Source organism: Kogia breviceps, chromosome 9 (assembly GCF_026419965.1).
Source record: "Kogia breviceps isolate mKogBre1 chromosome 9, mKogBre1 haplotype 1, whole genome shotgun sequence".
NCBI classification, from domain to species: Eukaryota; Metazoa; Chordata; class Mammalia; order Artiodactyla; family Physeteridae; genus Kogia; species Kogia breviceps.
In genome coordinates this window covers 96,231,761-96,253,498 of record NC_081318.1, presented here as the reverse complement: position 1 = coordinate 96,253,498, position 21,738 = coordinate 96,231,761, and the positions used below count along the sequence as shown (strand labels likewise).

General features: G+C 44.6%; 1 protein-coding gene across 1 annotated transcript in view; it reads right to left on the bottom strand.

The window, feature by feature from the left end:
• The window catches only part of CDHR3 (cadherin related family member 3), a 71,755-nt gene extending 53,447 nt beyond the window's left edge, over positions 1–18,308 (bottom strand). The window contains exons 1-2 of the mRNA XM_067041638.1: positions 18,263–18,308; positions 3,958–4,157 (exon numbers count right to left, since the gene is read on the bottom strand). Of these exons, the coding sequence (XP_066897739.1) occupies positions 3,958–4,157; positions 18,263–18,308 (246 nt within the window). The remainder of the gene's footprint in view (positions 1–3,957; positions 4,158–18,262) is intronic.
• Positions 18,309–21,738: the final 3,430 nt, after the last annotated feature.

Here is a 21,738-nt window from a genome sequence, read left to right as displayed (position 1 = left end):
CAGGCGGGGACTCCAGAGGTGAGCCCCACGCGCTGCTGGATGAGGCTTGGACATCCCTCTTGGGAGGCAACAGTGAGGCAGCGCGGCTTGGGGATGATGAGCAAGTGTTCCTGGGGCCAGCCTGCCTGTCCTCAACTCTCAAGTCTGCCACCAGTTAGCTGTGTGAACTTGGGCAAGTTGCTCAACCTCTCTATGCCTCAGTTTCCCCACCTTTAACATGCAAGTAATAATAGTGTACCACTTCACAGCATTGTTATGAGGATTCAATGAATGCATTCACAAAATGTTCAGAGGAATTCCTGGCATATGGTAAATGCTCCATAAATGTGAGTTTTCGTCATCATCATCACCATCAGCATTATTAATCCTCCTAACCCCCCACCCCTGAAGTCTCAGCAGCTCTGTCCAAAAGTAGGGCAGCCTGCCTCTGGCATGATTGGAGGTCACCCTCAGAAAGCCCTGCATGACTGAGTCCCAAGGCCAACAGCGACCAGACCTCTGGGCCGGAGACCCCAGAACCTTATCTGCAGAGGGTCAAGGAGGAGCCAGGCTCTGCCACAGAGATGACATTGTTGTGTTCTGTAGGAACAGCCCTTGTGTGCAATTTGGGTTGGAGAATAGCAACTTCTTACAGGGGCTGGTTGATAATATTGGATAGTTTCTGGAGAGCAGCAACAAATTCTTAAGAACAGCTTCAGGACGTGTGAACCTGTGGCCCATCCTAGTACCAACACAGGGTGCTGGGCAGCTGTTGGCTGTGGTGCCAGGAGGGCACCAGGACTGGGACTATACACTGAACACGTGACCTAGATCAGTGGAGAGGCTCAGAAATTCTCCCTTTCTAGAGGATGGAATTCCTCCTTGACTGACAGCCCTGTTTGAATCACGTGGAATGTGGGAAGGGCAGGTATGATAGTGGAAGGATTGGGGGGCTCATGCAAGCAGGAGTAGATGTGCAGGGCAGTGTAGGGGACAGAGCCTGACACTGGGAATGGGAAGACCTGAGTCAAGTTCTTATTTCATCCTTTCTGGCTCTGTGATCTCAGACAAATCAGTTAACCTTGCTGTCTCTTTGTGATTTTATTTCTAGAATAGGGATTTGCAATTTTAATAGTGATAGTATCAGTGTTAGTAGTAACAATTAAGAGACCAGGATGTGAACATGCTTTTTTTTTAAACAGCCCTCATATTTTAAATTAATGTTTATGTATGTATGTATGTACGTGTGTATTTATTTATTCGTCTGTGTCAGGTCTTAGTTGCGGCACGCGGGATCTTTCACCGTGGCGCGTGGGCTCTTCATCGCGGCTCATGGGCTTCTCTCTAGTTGTGGTGTGCGGGCTCCAGAGAGGGCAGGCTCAGTAGCTGCAGCACGTGGGCTCTCTAGTTGTGGCACAGGCTCTAGAGCGCACAGGCTCAGTAGTTGTGACATGCGGGCTTAGTTTCCCATATGTGGGATATTAGTTCGCTGACCAGGGATCGAACCCAAGTCCCCTGCATTGGAAGGTGGCTTCTTAACCATTGGACCACCAGGGAAGTCACTGAATGTGCTTTAGAACATCTGCAAATCTGAAATAGCTTGGTCATCCTCATCATTAAAGGCTATAGACTATAAGAGGCTGAGAATGAGGGCTCTCAAGTGGAAATAACCCAAATATCTGTCAACTGATGAACAAATAGACAAAATGTGGTACATCCATTCAGTGGAATATTATTCAGCCATTAAAAGGACTGAAGTACTGATCCATGCTACAACATGTGTGACCTTTGAAATTTTATGCTTAAGTGAAAAAAAGCCAGTCATTAAAAACCCAATAAAATATGATTCCATTCATATGAAGGGGTCCAGAATAGGCAAATCCATTAGGAAAGAAAGTAGTTTAGTGGTTCCCAGGGCCTGGGGGGATAGGAGACAGGGGAGCAACTGCTAATGGACTTGGGGTTTTGTTTTGGGGTGATGAAAACATTCTACAATTAGATCGTGGTGATGGTATGTGAATAGAGTAAAAACCATGGACTTCTGTACTTTAGATGGGTGAATTATATACTATGTGTATTATATCTCAATAGAGCTGTTTAAAAAAATAGTGAGGGGGCTTCCCTGGTAGCACAGTGGTTGCGAGTCCGCCTGCCAATGCGGGGGACGCGGGTTCGTGCCCCGGTCTGGGAGGATCCCACATGCTGCAGAATGGCTGGGCCCGTGAGCCATGGCCGCTGAGCCTGCGCGTCCGGAGCCTGTGCTCCGCAATGGGAGGGGCCACAAGAGTGAGAGGCCTGTGTACTGCAAAGAAAAAATTAAATAAAAATTTAAAAAATAAAAATAAAAAAATAGTGAGAACTCTAAAGCCAGACTACCTGCCTTCCAGTTTCAGCACAGCAGTAGCTGTACAACCCAGGGCAAGTTATCTCACCTCTCTGTTAAATTTTGCATGATTTCCCCCATCTGTACAAAGGGGATAACCATACAAATAAAATCATTGGCTTGTTGTGAATATTACAAGAGTAAACACATGTCAAGCACTTTCCACAGTGTCTGGTGTATACTACGTGCTCTGTAAGTGTAAGCAACTGGCAAGGCACAGATAAGCAGCAGCTGTTAAAGATGAACCAGATGTCAAGGGAGCAGGTAGATAGGCAGGGAAGTCAAAGAAGCAGTATGTGGGCCCTGGGAATGTGCACGGGATGGTGAGGTCAAGTCTTCCTGAACGTATGCTCCTTGCATACCAGAGGGCCCACCCCTGGGGTGCAGAGAATACCAGATCCTGGGCTCCACAGGCCTGCTCTGGGGCCCAGATATGCACACTTTCTGAAAGCTCCCCTAGTGGCTCTAATCATCAGCTGGGTTTAAGAACACCTTATATATCTCAGAGAGGCAACCGAGCCTAGACCAAGCAGGCCCACTGGGTCCCACCAGAAACCCAGAGCAATGGCAGGTGGGAGCAGGGTCAAAGCTGATGATGACTGTACGAGGTCCCTATACCCACTGAGGAATGAGGTAGCCCTGGGGGATAATGCAGTACAAGCGGGTCCAGACACCTAGACCCTAAAGACATCCTTAGAAGGCCTCTGAGGTTACAAGTAGATATGCAATCAGCAGGTGTGTTCTGCCTAAGGAGAAGTGAAAACTTTGGAAAAGACCCAAATGACAAACTAGAAAACAGAGCAGCGGTGGCGTGGCTCTTGAATGTGAATGATTGGGTCTGAATTGTCCATGAGGAAACATTCACATAGTATGGCTGGACATCCAGACTTATATTTTTATTAAGGGTGCATTCTTCCATATGAAATGTCTCCTCATAAATTTCCTTCTGAAAAATTATAGAATCATAGAAAAGAAGAATCACCAGGTACAAATTCATCAGGGCCTCGTTTTGTTTTTAGGTTTTTTTTTTTTTTTTTTTTGAGGTACGCGGGCCTCTCACTGTTGTGGCCTCTCCCGTTGCGGAGCACAGGCTCCAGACGCGCAGGCTCAGCGGCCATGGCTTACGGGCCCAGCCATTCCGCGGCACGTGGGATCCTCTTGGACCGGGGCATGAACTCGTGTCCCCTGCATCGGCAGGTGGACTCGCAACCACTGCGCCACCAGGGAAGCCCAGGGCCTCGTTTTCAAGGAGATCATCACACAAACTGTCCACCCAAAGAATTCAGTTACTGTCAGCACCTCTAACACCTGTTATCGTGTGACGGTGATTGGCAATAAGAAACAAACCTTTTATTTGTAACAAATGGAACATATTGTTCATTTGGACTGAATTAAATGGAGGAAAAGTCCAAAGCTATAGGGCCATCTAGGACAGAGGGCCATAGAATGCCCCAAACAGAATGCCCAGATCTTACAAGAGGGGAGATTAAACCAGGCAAAGAGGAGGAAATGATCACTGATCCAGAATCCCATCCACCCCATCTTCAGGACCCCTCTTTGTGAGCAGCTCCTATTGGGAGTAAGATGGTGCTTACCTCAAAGTCAGTGTCTGACAGCCAGTTCACCCTGAAGGCCTCAGTGAGGGGACTTGAGTTGATTAGGGGGAACCCTGGGATCACAGGTGACAGTGATGCTGATAATTTCACAGAAAACTTGTGCACTGAAGTCTCAGGTGGAGAATTCTCTGCCACATTGCTTGTAGCAGGTAAGTGGATTAGGTGTAGTGCATGTCCCACTGCGGATTTAAAAAGGATGCAAAATGACATGAGCACAAAGCCTTGTGCTGGAAACGAGGACTTAGCAGCTTGGTCTGTGGCTTCAACTCATAGCTCAGGGCAACACTGGAACCCGATCACTCCCCAAGAATGAAGACTCTTGCCAAGAGCTGGAAACAGGAATGCGAGATCATCTCAAAGCCAAGAAAACAACCACCAGCAAACAACTATGAAATCTGCTTCTGTCATTCTGGAAATAACGCTGCTGTCTTTCTTTTGTCTCTCTGCTTCCTTTCTGGTTTCTCCCAGCCTTTGTGAAGAGCCAGAGAGAGGGAAATGTGATGCTTTAGAAGACAGACACCCCTTGGAGGACCCAGTCTGGCCATGGCATCCTCTGTCTTACAAGGGCCAGGGAGTCTCTAAGAATTTATTTTCCTTCTCCGTGTCAGTGTTTGATTCAGAGCCCATTGAGAATGGAGTGTGCATGACTGGAGAACTCCAAAATCATGCCAGCTCTCCCCACATCCCTAAGGAATCTCACGGACAATGACTTGTTATCACTGGATGCTGTGGGCGCCATGGAGAGGGTCGATCAGTACATCATGCTCGATAGAGTGACCCCCATTTCACAGAGGAGGTAGTGAGAGACTCAGGGCAGGCCCGTGAATTACCTTGAGCTGCATGACAAACAGGGAGTGTTATGATGTCAGAGAAAATGTGTTTCTTCCAGGAAAGCCTCAGGACAATCTAAGGTCTCCTTGACACTCTGCAGGATTTTGCCAGCACAGAGGAGAGCAGTGGGTCATATTCTTTATGCTTCCATAATGATGGTTCCTGTAGGGGTTGACTAGTGCCCCCCAAAATTCATGGCCACCCAGAACCTCAGAATGTACCTTATCTGCAAATAGAGTCTTTGTAAATGTAATTAGTTAAGAGGAGGTCGTGCTGGATTAAAGTGGGCCCCAAATGTAGTGAGTGGTGTCCTTATAAGAACAGGATAGGACACAGAGACACACACAGAAGGAAGAAGCCCACGTTAGGAAAGAGGCACAAACTGAAGTGATGTAGCTACAAGCCAAAGCATGGCAAGCAACCCCCAGAAACCAGGAGGTAGGCCTGGAGCAGATTCTCCCTCAGAGTCTCTGGAAGGAACCAATCCTGTTGACACCTTGATTTCAGACTTCTGGGCTCCTTAACTGTGAGAGAATAAATTTCTGCTGCTTTAAGCTGTTCAGTTTATGGTAATTTGTTACAGCATCCCTAGGAAATTAATACAGTTACCACTTAGCCAATGGTCCAAATAAATGCATCATGTAAAATGCTTTCTCTTATTTACTCCTCAGAATAATCCTCTCAGATAAATATTAGTATCATCATTTTACAGATGAGGAAACCAAGCTGAAGGACACATGGTGAATAATAAGTAACGAAGCCAAAGTTTACACTGAGGTCTTGCTTCTCAGCCAGCTTCCAACCCTGGCCACCATTAGCCACTGGGGACAAAAATTCCTGGAATGGGAGGAGGTAGTGGGGGACAGTAGAAAGATCTGAAAGGTGCAAAATTTCTAGAAACAAACCAACCATGGGAAAATGTTGGCTTTTATAAGAGAATGTTTTTGTTTTTTTTTTTTTTTTTTGCGGTACGCGGGCCTCTCACTGCTGTGGCCTCTCCCGTTGCGGAGCACAGGCTCCGGAAGCACAGGCTCAGCAGCCATGGCTCATGGGCCCAGCCGCTCCGCGGCACGCGGGATCTTCCCGGACCGGGGCACGAACCCGCGTCCCCTGCATCGGCAGGCGGACTCTCAACCACTGCGCCACCAGGGAAGCCCAAGAGAATGTTTTTATTTCAAATTTGGGGGAGGGGATGCAGAGAGGTAGGTAGAAATGCAAGAGAAAATGAAATATAAACACATTCACCGATACAAGCTTTCCTAAATCTAAAATCATCTGATTTCGTTTAGAGACTAAAATGCATTATGCATAAGTTATTTTTTGCTGGCGGCATTACCCAGTTTTATGGACAAGGACTGTGCAAGGACTCAGAAATATCAAAACAGCTGAGGTTTAGGGTGATGTGAATACAAATGGATTTTTTTAATCTATTAAAATTGACTTTAATATTAGAGCATTCTTGTGATTAAAAAACCAGCAGCAAAATAGTATGCCTGGAGTATTTAGAGGCAAAAAGTTCCCCAAAATAGTTTTTCAAAATGAGAAAAATAATCAACTGCTGTGGTGGGTTGGGTTTTGTGGGTATAATTCCCTCAAGCCCTCTTTTCCCACCACTGGAATCTCCACCCCACTCCCCCAAGCTGTTCACAAGAGTGTTCCCTCCCAGCTCAGCAGGGCAAGATGGACATGAGCAAAATGAAAGGTTGGCAATTTGTCTCCAAGGACCCCACCCCCAACCTGATCTTGCCCCCTCCCACTCACCCCAGTGATTCATGCCCCTCTAGCCAGTGAGGAAGGAGGCCTCTGAGCATGTTTAAGCAAAGATGTAACTCACTACATTTTTCTCAAGAATAGCCTGGGGTAAGGTAGTGCCCAGCCCAAAGGAACAGACTGAAACTAGTAACCACTCACCTTCACTGGGCACCTACTCACTGGGCATCATGCTAGGTGTGCCTGATTTCATCCACTCTAACCGTGGTCCCTGGATGTAGGTATCGCTGCCACCATTTCACACACCTGAGACTACACACCCAGTAAGTGGCCATGGTGGGGGCTCTGGCTCATGCATCTGGGTCTGTAGATAACAGACTGCATGTCCCCCACTATGGACAGTCTGTTGCTCCATGCTCATCAGGTGACCCTGCATGTGGGATGCATCATGGTTATTCTATGACCTGGTAACAGCATAGCAAGATGATGCTGGGAGCTGGTAAGAGATTGGACCCATGACCAAGATGTTAGATTTGGGTGATGTGATCTGTAAGAGGCCATTTGGGGGAACAGTATAAGGCATGGTGCTGGAGTATTAGCTTGATATGGGCTCAGCTATGAGAGGCTTGCTAAGCCCTAGTCAGGGCTCCCCACAGCCTCACCTTGAACAGATAGATTACCACAGCCACCAACCTTGCCGCGTGTCCTGTGGCAAACTGGAGAGGCCGTGCTCCCCATATATCTCCAGCTGAAGCTCCTAGTTTGCTTCGTGGAGAGTGTATCCCTTGATCTTGTTGCATTAATTATAATTTGGATAAGCCCTAGGTTTGAGAGGCTAATTCTGTGGAAGAACCAACCTTCCAATCCAAGTCTTTGACTCCTAGGACAGGACTCCTTTGCATGGCTCCGTGCTGCCTCCTTACACTTATAGAGCTAGTTGTGCTCTTCCCTGAGTGGTCCTATTTCACATAGCAGTGAGGGAAATATTTTGGAGGGAAAAGTGGATCTATCCAGTGGCCCTTAAGCACTTTGTGTTGAGAACTACCTATTCCATGTATGGATAAAACCAGGCTGTGTCTTTGAATATGGCCTTTCTGCTGACATTCTTGCTGGAGCTCTTCTGCTCTTCATCTGGAGGCCTCTCTTCCCAGGAAAAAGTTATGTATGCCAGGGTCATGTAACTGAACCCTAAAAACGTTCAGGCAGACACTCCAGGGACACTGATAAGAAAGGTGGCCAAGCTTGGATCTCCCAACTCTTAGTCCAACACCGACTTTCTCCAGCTTCCTTACTATTAAAAGCAGCAGTAGCAGTATTAAAGCAATAGTAATAATAATAATTAGTGGCTAGGGTCCACACCCTAAAAATAGAGCAATTAATAAGATATAAAATTCACCAAATACTCAATTCATTCATTCTAGAGATAAGTTTAAGGGATGTCACCAGAAAGACAAGATCCAGCCTCATCCACCAGAACACAGGCACCAGTCCCCTCCACTAGGAAGCCTACACAACCCACTAAACCAACCTTACCCACTGGGGGCATTCATCAAAAACAACGGGAACTATGAACCTACAGCCTGCAAAAAGGAGACCCCAAACACAGTAAGTTAACTAAAATGAGAAGACAGAGAAATACACAGCAGATGAAGGAGCAAGGAAAAACCCACCAGACCAAACAAATGAAGAAGAAATAGGCAGTCTACCTGAAAAAGAATTCAGAATAATGATAGTAAAGATGATCCCAAACCTTGGAAATAGAATGGAAAAAATACAAAAAACGTTTAACAAGGACCTAAAAGAACTAAAGAGCAAACAAACAAGGATAAACAACACAATACATGAAATAAAAAATTTTCTAGAAGGAATCAATAGCAGAATAACTGAGGAAGAAAAACGGATAAGTGACCTGGAAGATAAAATAGTGACAATAACTACTGCAGAGCAGAATAAAGCAAAAAGAATGAAAAGAATTGAGGACAGTCTCAGAGACCTCTGGGACAACATTAAACACACCAACATTTGAATTACAGGGGTCCCAGAAGAAAGAAAAGAAAAAAAAGGGGACTGAGAAAATATTTGAAGAGATTATAGTTGAAAACTTCCCTAATTTTTTTCAGCAGAAACTCTGCAAACCAGAAGGGAGAGCAGGACATATTTAAAGTGATGAAAGGGGAAAAACTACAACCAAGATTACTCTACCCAGCAAGGATTTCATTCAGATTTGATGGAAAATTAAACCTTTACAGACAAACAAAAGCTAAGAGAATTCAGCACCACCAAACCAGCTTTACAACAAATGCTAAAGGAACTTTTCTAGGCAGGAAACACAAGAGAAAGACCTACAATGACAAACCCAAAACAATTAAGAAAATGGTAATAGGCACATACATATCTATAACTACCTTAAATGTAAATGGATTAAATGCTCCAACCCAAAGACATAGACTGGCTGAATGGATACAAAAACAAGACCCGTATATATGCTGTCTACAAGAGACCCACTGCAGACCTAGGGACACATACAGACTGAAAACGAGGGGATGGAATAAGATATTCCATGCAAATGGAAATCAAAAGAAAGCTGGAGTAGCAATTCTCATATCAGACAAAATAGACTTTAAAATAAAGACTATTACAAGAGACAAAGAAGGACACTACATAATGATCAAGGGATCAATCCAAGAAGAAGATATAACAATTGTAAATATTCATGCACCCAACATAGGAGCACCTCAATACATAAGGCAAATGCTAACAGCCATAAAAGGGGAAGTCGACAGTAACAAACATAGTAGGAGACTTTAACACCCCACTTTCACCAATGGACAGATCATCCAAAATGAAAATAAATAAGGAAACACAAGCTTTAAATGATACATTAAACAAGATGGACTTAATTGATATTTATAGGACATTCCATCCAAAAACAACAGAATACACTTTCTTCTCCAGTGCTCATGGAACATTCTCCAGAATAAACCATATCTTGGGTCACAAATCAAGCCTTGATAAATTTAAGAAAATTAAAATCATATAAAGTATCTTTTCCAACCACAATGCTATGAGACTAGATAACAATTACAGGAAAAAATCTGTAAAAAATACAAACACATGGAGGCTAAACAATATACTACTAAATAACCAAGAGATCACTGAAGAAATCAAAGAGGAAATCAAAAAATACCTAGAAACAAATGACAATGAAAACACGGCAACCCAAAACCTATGGGATACAGCAAAAGCAGTTCTAAGAGGGAAGTTTATAGCAATGCAATCCTACCTCAAGAAACAAGAAACATCTCAAATAAACAACCTAATCTTACACCTAAAGCAATTAGAGAAAGAAGAACAAAAAAACCCCCGAAGTTAGCAGAAGGAAAGAAATCATAAACATCAGATCAGAAATGAATGAAAAAGAAATGAAGGAAACAATAACAAAGATCAATAAAACTCAAAGCTACTTCTTTGAGAAGATAAGCAAAATGATAAACCATTAGCCAGACTCATCAAGAAAAAAAGGGGGAGAAGACTCAAATCAATAGAATTAGAAATGAAAAAGGAGAAGTAACAGTTGACACTGCAGAAGTACGAAGGGTCATGAGAGATTACTACAAGCAACTATATGCCAATAAAATGGACAACCTGAAAGAAATGGACAAATTCTTAGAAAGGTACAACCTTCCAAGACTGAAAGAGGAAGAAACAGAAAATGTAAACAGACCAGTCACAAGCACTGAAATTGAAACTGTGATTAAAAATCTTCCAACAAACAAAAGCCCAGGACCAGATGGCTTCACAGGTGAAATCTATCAAGCATTTAGGGAAGAGCTAACACCTATCCTTCTCAAACTCTTCCAAATTATAGTAGAGGGAGGAAGACTCCCAAACTCATTCTATGAGGCCACCATCACCCTAATACCAAAACCAGACAAAGATGTCACAAAAAAAGAAATCTACAGGCCAATATCCCTGATGAACATAGATGCAGAAATCCTCAACAAAATACTAGCAAACAGAATCCAAAAAAGATCATACACCATGATCAAGTGGGGTTTATCCCAGGAATGCAAGGATTCTTCAATATCCACAAATCAATCAATGTGATACACCATATTAACAAACTGAAGGAGAAAATCCATATGATTATCTCAATAGATGCAGAAAAAGCTTCTGACAAAATTCAACACCCATTTATGATAAAAACCTTCCAGAAAGTAGGCATAGAGGGAACTTACATCAATAAAGGCCATATATGACAAGCCCACAACCAACATCATTCTCGATGGTGAAAAACTGAAACCATTTCCACTAAGATCAGGAACAAGACAAGGTTGCCCACTCTCACCACTATTATTCAACATAGTTTTAGCCACAGCAATCAGAGAAGAAAAAGAAATAAATGGAATCCAAATCTGAAAAGAAGAAGTGAAAGTGTCACTGTTTGCAGATGACATGATACTATACATAGAGAATCCTAAAGATGCTACCCGGAAACTACTAGAGCTGATCAATGAATTTGGTAAAGTAGCAGGAAACAAAATTAATGCACAGAAATCTCTTGCATTCCTGTACACTAATGATGAAAATATCTGAAAGAGAAATTAAGGAAACACTCCCATTTACCATTGCAACATAAAGAATAAAATACCTAGGGATAAACATACCTAAGGAGACAAAAGACCTGTATGCAGAAAACTATAAGACACTGATGAAAGAAATTAATGATACAAACAGATGGAGAGATATACCATGTTCTTGGATTGGAAGAATCAACATTGTGAAAATGACTATATTACCCAAAGCACTCTACAGATTCAATGCAATCTCTATCAAACTACCAATGGCATTTTTCACAGAACTAGAGAAAAAAATTTCACAATTTGTATGGAAACACAAAAGACCCCGAATAGCCAAAGCAATCTTGAGAAAGAAAACAGAACTGGAGGAATCAGGCTCCCAGACTTCCGGCTATACTAAAAAGCTACAATAATCAAGACATTATGGTACTGGCACAAAAACAGAAATATATCCATGGAACAGGATAGAAAGCCCAGAGATAAGCCCACGCACATATGGTCACCTTATCTTTGATAAAGGAGGCAAGAATATACACTGGAGAAAAGACAGCCTCTTCAATAAGTGGTGCTGGGAAAACTGGACAGCTACATGTAAAAGAATGAAATTAGGACACTCCCTAACACCACACACAAAAAGAAACTCAAAATGGATTAAAGACCTAAAGGTAAGGCCAGACACTATCAAACTCTTAGAGGAAAACAGAGGCAGAACACTCTATGACATAAATCACAGCAAGATCCTTTTTGACCCATCTCCTAGAGAAATGGAAATAAAAACAAAGATAAACAAATGGGACCTAATGAAGCATAAAAGCTTTTGCACAGCAAAGGAAACCATAAACAAGATGAAAAGACAACCCTCAGAATGGTATAAAATATTTGTAAGTGAATCAACTGACAAAGGATTAATTTCCAAAATATACAAGCAGCTCAGGCAGCTCAATACCATAAAAACAAACAACCCAATCCAGAAATGGGCAGAAGACCTAAATAGACATTTCTCAAAGAAGATATACAGATTGCCAACAAACACATGAAAGAATGCTCAACATCACTAACTATTAGAGAAATGCAAATCAAAACTGCAATGAGGTATCATCTCACACCGGTCAGAATGGCCATCATCAAAATATCTACAAATAATAAATTCTGGAGAGGGTGTGGTGAAAAGGGAACCCTCTTACCCTGTTGGTGGGAATGTAAATTGATACAGCCACTATGGAGAACAGTATGGAGGTTTCTTAAAAAACTAAAAATAGAACTACCATACGACCCAGCATTCCCACTACTGGGCATATACCCTGAGAAAACCGTAATTCAAAAACAGTCATGTACCACAATGTTCAGTGCAGCTCTATTTACAATAGCCAGGACATAGAAGCAACCTAAGTGTCCATCGACAGATGAATGGATAAAGAAGATGTGGCACATATATACAATGGACTATTACTCAGCCATAAAAAGAAACGAAATTGAGTTATTTGTAGTGAGATGGATGGACCTAGAGTCTGTCATACAAAGTGAAGTAAGTCAGAAAGAGAAAAACAAATACCGTATGCTAACACATATATATGGAATCTAAAAGAAAAAAAAAGGTTCTGAAGAACCTAGGGGAAAGACAGGAATAAAGATGCAGACGTAGAGAATGGACTTGAGGATATGAGGAGGGGGAAGGGAACGCTGTGACAAAGTGAGAGAGTGGCATGGACATGTATACACTACCAGATGTAAAATAGATAGCTAGTGGGAAGCAGCCGCATAGCACAGGGAGATCAGCTCGGTGCTTTGTGTCCACCTAGAGGGGTGGGATAGGGAGGGTGGGAGGGAGACGCAAGAGGGAGGGGATATGGGGATATATGTATACGTATAGCTGACTCACTTTGTTATAAAGCAGAAGCTAACACCATTGTAAAGCAGTTATACTCCAGTAAAGACGTTAAACATTTTTTTCTTTTCTTTTTTTTTTTTAAGGGATGTGTCCAAAGGCACCCACCTAATCGGTGGCAGAGGGAAGGTTGGGAGCCAGGGGCCCACTCTCCCTAAGACATCATGCACTTTCCTTTCGAGACTGGTGTTCCAAACTTTCTCTGGTGGTCTGAGTGCTTGAGAGCAAGAAAGAGGCTTTAATGGAATTTGACTTACACATGCATCTTAATTAAGAAGCAAATTATAATTGCTTGACGGGTACACTTTGAAAAAGAAAAAGCACACAAAAAGGTTTCTTATCAGTCACTGAGCCCACTGAAACATCTAGCTTGTGGTTGAGAGCTGGCTGAATGATGGGCTTGCTTGTTTCCAAATGAGCAAAACCACTGCCTTGCCAGAAAGGAACCAAGGAGGCCCCCCTCCCTGGAGCACGTGTGGGGAAAATGAAAGCCTCCGCAGCCTCGGTTCCAGGGGAGGAAGCTGACCATCTGGGTCTCTGACACCAAAGTTGATGGCGTGCTGCAGGAAGTGTGGGGCAATGCCATCTTCTCCCTCCGGGGATGCAGCAGCTCTTACAGCTCTGCTTTCGGTACACAGGGCAAGTCTCACCTGAGGTGATAAATACCTCTTCATTCTCTCTATTAACCAATCCAAATGGTAGTGAAAGAAGGCAGAGGAGTGTTGTGAAAAGAGAAAGGGATTTGGAATCAGAGCTGATTTGTGCCTTGCTGCTACTTGACTGTGTGACCTTAGGCTGAACCCTTAACTTCTGTCAGGCCCTGTGTCAACTCTGTGTTGCTACACTGACAGTAGCCGTTAAACACCTCTAATTGTTCAAGAAGACGCACAGGACCCAAATGAGAATGCTTCCACATCTACAGTTGATTACAGAAAAAGGATACGGTATAGCAACAACATTTAAGTAAGGATGTGCATCCCAGCTGAACACTGCCTCGTAGCAAGAGGACGGGAGGGGCCCGGTGCCAGCTCCTGCTGTCCTGTTGTCCCTAAGAGCCAGAACAAAGTGCACTTGCTCAGATCAGGAGCCACCAACATAGTCACTGATACCCTGGAAACAGTGAGCCCAAGTTAGACTCTCTGCTGCAGCTGTTTCTATTTTGATGCTCATGTAGGTACCATCCTGTTACATAACCAGCGCCAAGAGCAGAGCCCTCTGAGGAGCTCACCGAGGCCAGGTGCCAATTGTCAGTCTGACCGTCATCAATAACAATGCTTCCAGGCCGCTGCAAACCGTCCCCAAACTCCCGGAACCCGTGGTTACAAAGCAGTGCTATTAATCAGCAGGCTGGGCTTCCCTGGTGGCGCAGTGGTTGAGAGTCCGCCTGCCAATGCCGGAGACACGGGTTCGTGCCCTGGTCCGGGAGGATCCCGCATGCCGCGGAGCGGCTGGGCCCGTGAGCCATGGCCGCTGGGCCTGCGTGTCCGGAGCCTGTGCTCCGCGACGGGAGAGGCCACGGCAGTGAGAGGCCCGCATACCACAAAAAAAAAAAAAAAAAAAATCAGCAGGCTTCCTGCCTTGAACGGGAGTCAGCTCTGTGCAGGAACTTTACCAAAGCCACTCAGACTAATTGCAGCCCTACTGGAATTCACTCTCACAGGTCCTGTATAAGAATGCATACACTCAACATACCGTAAAACATTATACAATGTTGTTGTTTCGCTCTATGCAACGTCTTCCTATCCTATGTCTTTCATTTCCACAGTGTACGCCTTCCTGGATGGGATGCTCACCCACCCACTTTGGGGGGCTGATTCGTGCCCCACAAAGGCTAATAGAAGGGAGCCCTTAGTAGGACACAGAAGAAAGGATGCTGAGTCTTGCAATGATCCTGTGAAATCTGCACTTACACCTACAGTGTAACTGGCACTAGGTCATCATTAGCGAGAGAGGGGGTTGTTCGTCTTGCCACATCACTCTGGTGCTGGCCTGAGGGGGGCTGGCTCTCGCAAACCTCCTGCAGCTCCTTGGAGGTGGAAAGGCAGGCAGATTCCACGAAGTGAGTGCTTCAGCTGGAGGTGAGGGGGAGACAATCGGTTGCCATGGAAAAGGAAAAGGGAGGGAGGACTGAGAGGAGGGATGGCCTTTTGCTTCTCTGAGGTTGTCTGAATAGGAAAGTGACATGAGAGAAAAGGTAGAAACTTTTTGTAATGTTCTTTGGATCCCATACAATGGATTAATCACCCACAAAAAGACTTTCTGGAAATGGACTATACCTTCCTGCCTTTTCAAATTAATAAGAGCATTCAGGAGGGGTTGCACCTGCTTCCTCAAGCAGCAAAATACACTGAGCCTCGGGCCTCTTTTGATTCCTGACACCACCTAGCAGGGGTCTAGGCCTAGATGGCCGACTTGGGGATTGTCCTAGAGAGACCAAGGTGGACTCACAGCTGGTGCTCTGTGGACAAAACTCAGGTCAGTGGGCCTGGTAACTTTTTCATGTTCACGCGGGTCTTCCAGCTACCAAGGGCCCTTCTTCCATTAAACACACTGGTACTTTTCATTTCCCTGAGACTCAGACAAAAACTAGTTCCCTGGAGACTTTCTCAAACTGGAGACAACTTCAGTGTGCAGTGGATTTACACCAAGTACACCAAGGGGCCTTTGCTAAGTCCTCTATCTCCCAGGAATGACACATGGTCCTTTGGTATGGATGGAGCCAGAGATTGTTTCATCTCAACTCTTTCCCCTGCTACAGTTGGGAGTCTTGTGTAGTTTATGTTCTTTTAGGGCCTTCCTTTCTAAGTTGTCACTGGAATGGGACACTAGAGCATCCCAAAGAGAAAATGTTTTCTTTCCCTCATCTTAATAGGAGGTGAAAAAGACAGAATCTCAATGCCAAGATTAAGCAGGCAGATGATCTAAATTACTGCATTTAGGGGATATCAGTAAATGTGGGGGGAAAAAACAGGTCCCCAAAAGGATAATGATCAACAAAAACAACATTTATTAGCTACCCTATATGTGTTGGCACTCAGGGACCACAGAGCAAGAAGAAACGTGAAACCTCTTATTGTAGGGCTGACGTTCCACTTGAGGAGACAGGGCAGACACATAATGGATGAATTATAGTATAACTCCTGCTACCTTTCATTGAGCACTTACTCTGTGTTAGGCTCTGTACTAAACCCTTAAAACGTATTCCATGTGCAGACGAAAGGAGCTCCAGGGTGCAGCAGGGAGAGTGTGCACCAAGAACTAGGGCAATCTGGGAAGGCTCCATGGAGGAGGTTGGGCCTGACTGGGCCTTGGAGGATGCATAGGAGTTAGAGCAAATGAGAGGAAAAAGGATACTGGAGAATGTTACTTTGTTTGAGATTATTTTGGTGATGCGTGTTTCCAATTCCCCGAAGGCAGGGACTGGTGTGGCTGTTCCCCTCCCCCAATCCTCTGTGACCCTGATATTTTTGAGGGCAAGGGTAAGGATCAGGTTCTCAGACTCACCTCAGAAGGTGAGAGAGAAACAGTCTGCATCACAGCAGACCTTCCAAAAACTAGGATTTGACCTGTGGAAGCAAAAGTGCAGTACAGTGCATGGTCTTTTGGAGAGGGAGGGATTGGAATGTGGTTTTTATACAGAATCTCAAGTATTTCTTGCAAACTTTTGTGATCTGTTCCTTTTACACATCTGATGAGAAGGTTCCAAATGGTAGTGTTTCAGTATAAGATGCTGGGTTCTTCTTAACCTCACTCTTCCCCCAATGACAATAAATGTCACCTCTTAACTCAAATGATTATGATCCTAAAAGCCTATATTTCTGGGAAAATCTCCAATGTTTACTTCAAATGAGAGTCTGAGAAGCTCAAGGCCCAGCTTCACACTCACAATTCTTCCTGCCCTCTAAAAGCCCAAGGTTAAAGACAGTTCAATATTATTAGGAAACCGTGATTTATTTATGTTATTAACAGATCAAAGAGGAAAATCAAGTGGTCCTTTCTATAGATCTTGAAAAAACATCTGATTTAAAAATCCATTTTGATTTACAAGCAAATAGCCTAAATAAGAATAAAAGCTATCTCCTTAACATATAAAACATACCCAAAGCTATTTCCTACCAAAAGCTAACATCATGCTTCATGGAGATCAAGACAAGAGTATACACTCATCATTACTGAACAACAATCTGAAGGTACAGGCCCAGTAGTTGGATAAGAGAAAGAAATAAGAGATTTAAAAAGAAACAAGCAAGGAAAAGAACAAATATTTATCATCTTCAAACCTGGAAAGTGCATGAGAATCAACTGAAACATCATTACAAATAATAAGATAGTTCATCAAAAAACTTCCGTACATTATATAACAATCAATTGAAAGATAAGAGGGAAGAGAAAATTCCATTTACAACTGATAAAAAGAAAAAGAACTAGAAATAAACAATCAGAATGTGCAAGATCTATATGAAGGAAAAAATCTCAAAATACTCCTGAGAAAACAAATGAAGACTTGAACAAGTTTCTAGAGCCCTGTTCTTGGATAGAAGACTCAACGTCATACATAATAATAACTGACATTTACTAAGCATTTACTAGGTACCAGACACTCCTCTAAGCATTTTTACTGTATAACTCATCAAAGATGTAAATTATCCCTAAATTAATCTGCAAATTTAACATGATTGAATTCCATACATAATGCATATACTACCTATTCAAAAATAAGATTTAATTTAAAAAGCTCAATTTAAGTAATCCAAGCTGACAGCACTGAAAAATCATCCAAGATTCTTGAAGCTCTTGAGTTAAGAAGAGGGAGTGCCAGAAGCACGAGGTGAATCTTTGGCTTCTATCAGAAATTTTCTTTTCTCAAGACTGAGACACTAGCCCCTCAGTGCCTCGGTTTTCCCATAGGGTGATTTGCAACCTCAGTTTGCCCCCGGAAGGCTCCAGAGTAAGACCAGAATTGCCACAAAGCCTGGCTGACATACATAAAAAGCCCTACTAAGAAAATTCTTTTCCCAATTTTATGTCTTGAAAGGACCACACAGGCCAGTTAGCACAAGAGGGAAAGTGAAGTCTGTATGAACGTTGATTAGATGGTGGCTTTTGGGGTACCCTCTTCTCCAGATACGCCATCCCAGCCTCTCAGGGCTCCCTGATGCTGAGAAGCCCACACTTGAACAAAGCCTCCCAGAGGCAATTTCCTCTTTGGGGACTTTATCACACAATGATATCAAGCAAACTGAATGGGCCAAGACAGGTGGCAAAACGGAGTTCCTACCTGACAGGGCGCCCAGGAGAAGCAGGAAGAGGACGGCCTCCTGCATCTTTAGTTCACTTCTGTGCACCCTTCCAGCGTGTTATCCAGGACCTGAAACCCGCCTTACACCCCGAGTCTATTCCAGGTACCGCTCTCCTTCCCCTCCTGGTTTTGTTACCATGCGAGAAATCAAACAGAGGCTTTAGTGTCACTAAGGGAGACTCCAAACACCACGGGACTGTTTGTTCTTTGATTTCCCTCTTCTGTGACCGCATGGTACCAAGAGGCCAGCCAACCAGCCCTGGTCAGCTAGGAGTCCATCTTAAAAGTCCACACCCACCATGCATCTGCACAGAGAACCCCAGAAGAAAAGTCGAAAGAGCAAAGAAAGAGTGGATGGTAAAAGCTGGACACAAACAGAGTCACCCATGATGGGCTCCCTGTCACCAGGCATGTTGTCATTCTCGGAAACAGGGGCAGGCAAGTAGGAATTTTTCTGCTGTCCTGAATTGATGAATCAAACTCAGAGTTGGAGACTAAAGCCCTCATTCTAAAGAGAGGAGCCAAAAAAAAAAAAAAAAAAAAAACCAAAAATAAATAAAATAAAGAGAGGAACCAAGAGCTGGGGCCAGACCCCTCCTCAAGGCAGACCTGCAACCGTAGACACTGCCCTTTGACTCCATCCACCGCCCCTCCAGCCCTCAAAGATGTCAGTGGAGGAAGATTTTGGAGGAAGCTTCTGCCCACTGGGGGGGGGGGGCCCATCCCTTGGGGCCAGGTGTTGCCCTGTACAGTGTTTTCAGGCCCCATGCAGCCCTGTGCCAGGCTACAAGGCCCGGTGAGTGAACCACAGCTCGAGTCCAGCCTCCACCCAGACAAGGAGCAGTGGCCATGCAGAGGGAAGGTGGTGCTGGAGCAGCCTATGCCCTCAACATGGTGCAGGAGGAAGGCAGTGGACACAGTGCAAGGAAGCAGGACTTGGACCCTCTCTCCTGCTCCTTTTTCACTCAAGAACTGCTTGCTGGGAGAGGGGTGCCCAGCAGCCCAAGGCGGGTGGCAGGGGATGGATGGGGGCGTTGTTCCTCCCCACCAGGGACATGAGCCACGGGGAGACCCCCAGGTGCTCTGAAGAGCACGTGTGCCCCACTAGTGAACCAGCATTTGGATACACAGAGGTCACCCCTGGCTAGTTAGTCTGTATGAACCCGGAGAGCTACCACAGCCAATGGAGGGAGACGGCAAGGAGGGCCAGCTAGGGAGCCATGCTCCTCCCCTTTCCTCCCCCTCCTCCGCCACTTCGCCCCCAAGGCAAGGGAGCCGACCACACCCCACACCCAGGTGCCAAGGCTGCAGCAGGGGAGAGGCTGGAAGTGAGATCTGAGTTTGAGATGGAAGCTGTGACTATCAAGGACGATGACTAACTGAAAGTGACCAGGAAACAAGCTATTAAGAAACAAGAAAGGGAGATGGAACAGAGGCAGATTAAAAACGACGGGAGGAAAAATAAAACCATTTTTGTTTGTAGGCCCCTGGATTGAAACTGCTAAATAAACCGGTTACAGCCCCTTCTGGGCACAAGGAAACTAAGGCTCGGAGAGGATCAGTAACTTGCCCATCATGTCCAAATCTTCATCGAGCCCCTTCTAGCCTCCACAGTACCCCATGTAGCTTCTTTTTCCAGTTTGGCTGCCACCTCTCTGACTTAGGTCCTGGCCTCTGACCTGGACTGTCTCTGCAGCATCTGATGCATCCTACAGGCAACTGTCAGGTTAATTTCCCAATAGGACAATTTTGATCACTCATTTTTCCCTTAGGAAAAGTTGACTCTTCCTGTGTAAAACAGGAGTTAAGTGAGTTCCCTGGTTGCCTAGTGGTTAGGATTCCAGGCTTTCACTGCCACGGCCCGGGGTTCAATCCCTGGATGGGGAACTGACATCTCACAAGCTGTGCGGTGCGGCCAAAACAAGAACAAAAACAGGAGTTAAGATTCAAAATGTCAGTCTGTACGTTTCTCTCTAAAATAGGTAAATGGCAAAAAAAAAAAAAAAAAGTTTTTGCTGTGTGACCTTAGGCAAATTACTTACCCTTTCAGAATCTCAGTTCCACTTCTATAAATCAGGGAGAATAATACCTGTGATGCAGTATTATTGCAAGCAGTCCATGAGCTAATGAAGTAAAAGAAACTGGCCCATAGTATATGCTATATTTTTCCTAATAGGACTGTAGTAAAGGCTGCAACATAGTAGGTAGTCAATAAACATGGGCTGAAAAAAAAAGATGAATAAACAGTTGCCAAGTTACCAATTCTCACCTCTCAGTTTTTCCTATCATATTAGTTACTGCAAGTAATCCATTTCATTATGCATAATTAAAGCTGAAGTGATGGCTTAGATTAAGTTATGGAAGACGTCAGAATAATTAAGGCTTTGAATTAAAGAAACTCACATCTGTTTAATTTTCAGCTTGACTGCACAACGTTCTTCATGTTGCCCTGTTTCCACTATAAGGGAAATCTCTCCTTCCTTCCCCTCCCTGATCCAGGGATCTTAAGGGTCAGATTTTGGAATTTGTTGTGGGTTTTTTTTCTCCTGTGATTACAGCATCTGTTTCCAGCCCTGAGGTTGTTTCTGCCATTATGATGTTCTATTGTCCGTTTGTCAGCTCGAATCTCCTTCTGAAAGCCTGTGGTTCCGGCACCAAGGACCCAACCAGGCCAGAATCACACAGAGCCTGAATGGGACCCGGATGCCCCTTGCTGTCTTGTTCCTGACCTCTGAGATGCTGAATCCTGGTTCCATCCAGGTCTCAGCCAGGTGAGATGGATCAGGTAGCTGGAGGGCAGGGCCAGAATCTTTGGGACAGGCACCCCTCCAGCTTCACATGAAAGACCCGGGGAGTCTTCTCCCACATCAGGAATGGTTCAGGCCCTTAAAGTATTTAAAGGGACTTTTCCTGGCATCCAGCTACTGCAAGTGTCTAATTTGCTAGCAAAGGAGTTGTATTCCGCAACTGTGTTAAGTTGGACCTTGGAACACTCTTAGCTACGGATGGACTCTTTGCCGCCTATAAACGCTTATGTTATCGATAATGTACTTGAAACGTGAAAGACTTAAGATGAGAAGAGGAAGCATTGCTGTGAATGTTCCAGAGTCCAGATCCTTCAGCAGGTCCGTGGGCAGTGAGGGGAGGGCCAACAAACCTGGCCATCTTTATATCTGTGGGGAAGCTCTGTCCATGGTCCCTGTTCATCCAGTACCGGAACCATGGGCTTCTAGGATCCAAACCCTAGGACGGGACACCCAGGTCGCACCACTCAAGCACCCCTACATTGCAGGCCCACCTTGGGCAGAGAGCACACTCAGGGCCCGGCTCACCCTCCCAGCGGCAGCGGCCGTGCTGATGGCATGAAGCTTCTTGCAGCTCTCTACAGTGGCTCCCCTGTGGGCCGCTGGACCAGCACGCACATGGCTTTAGCACCCCACTCCCATGGTTCTCCC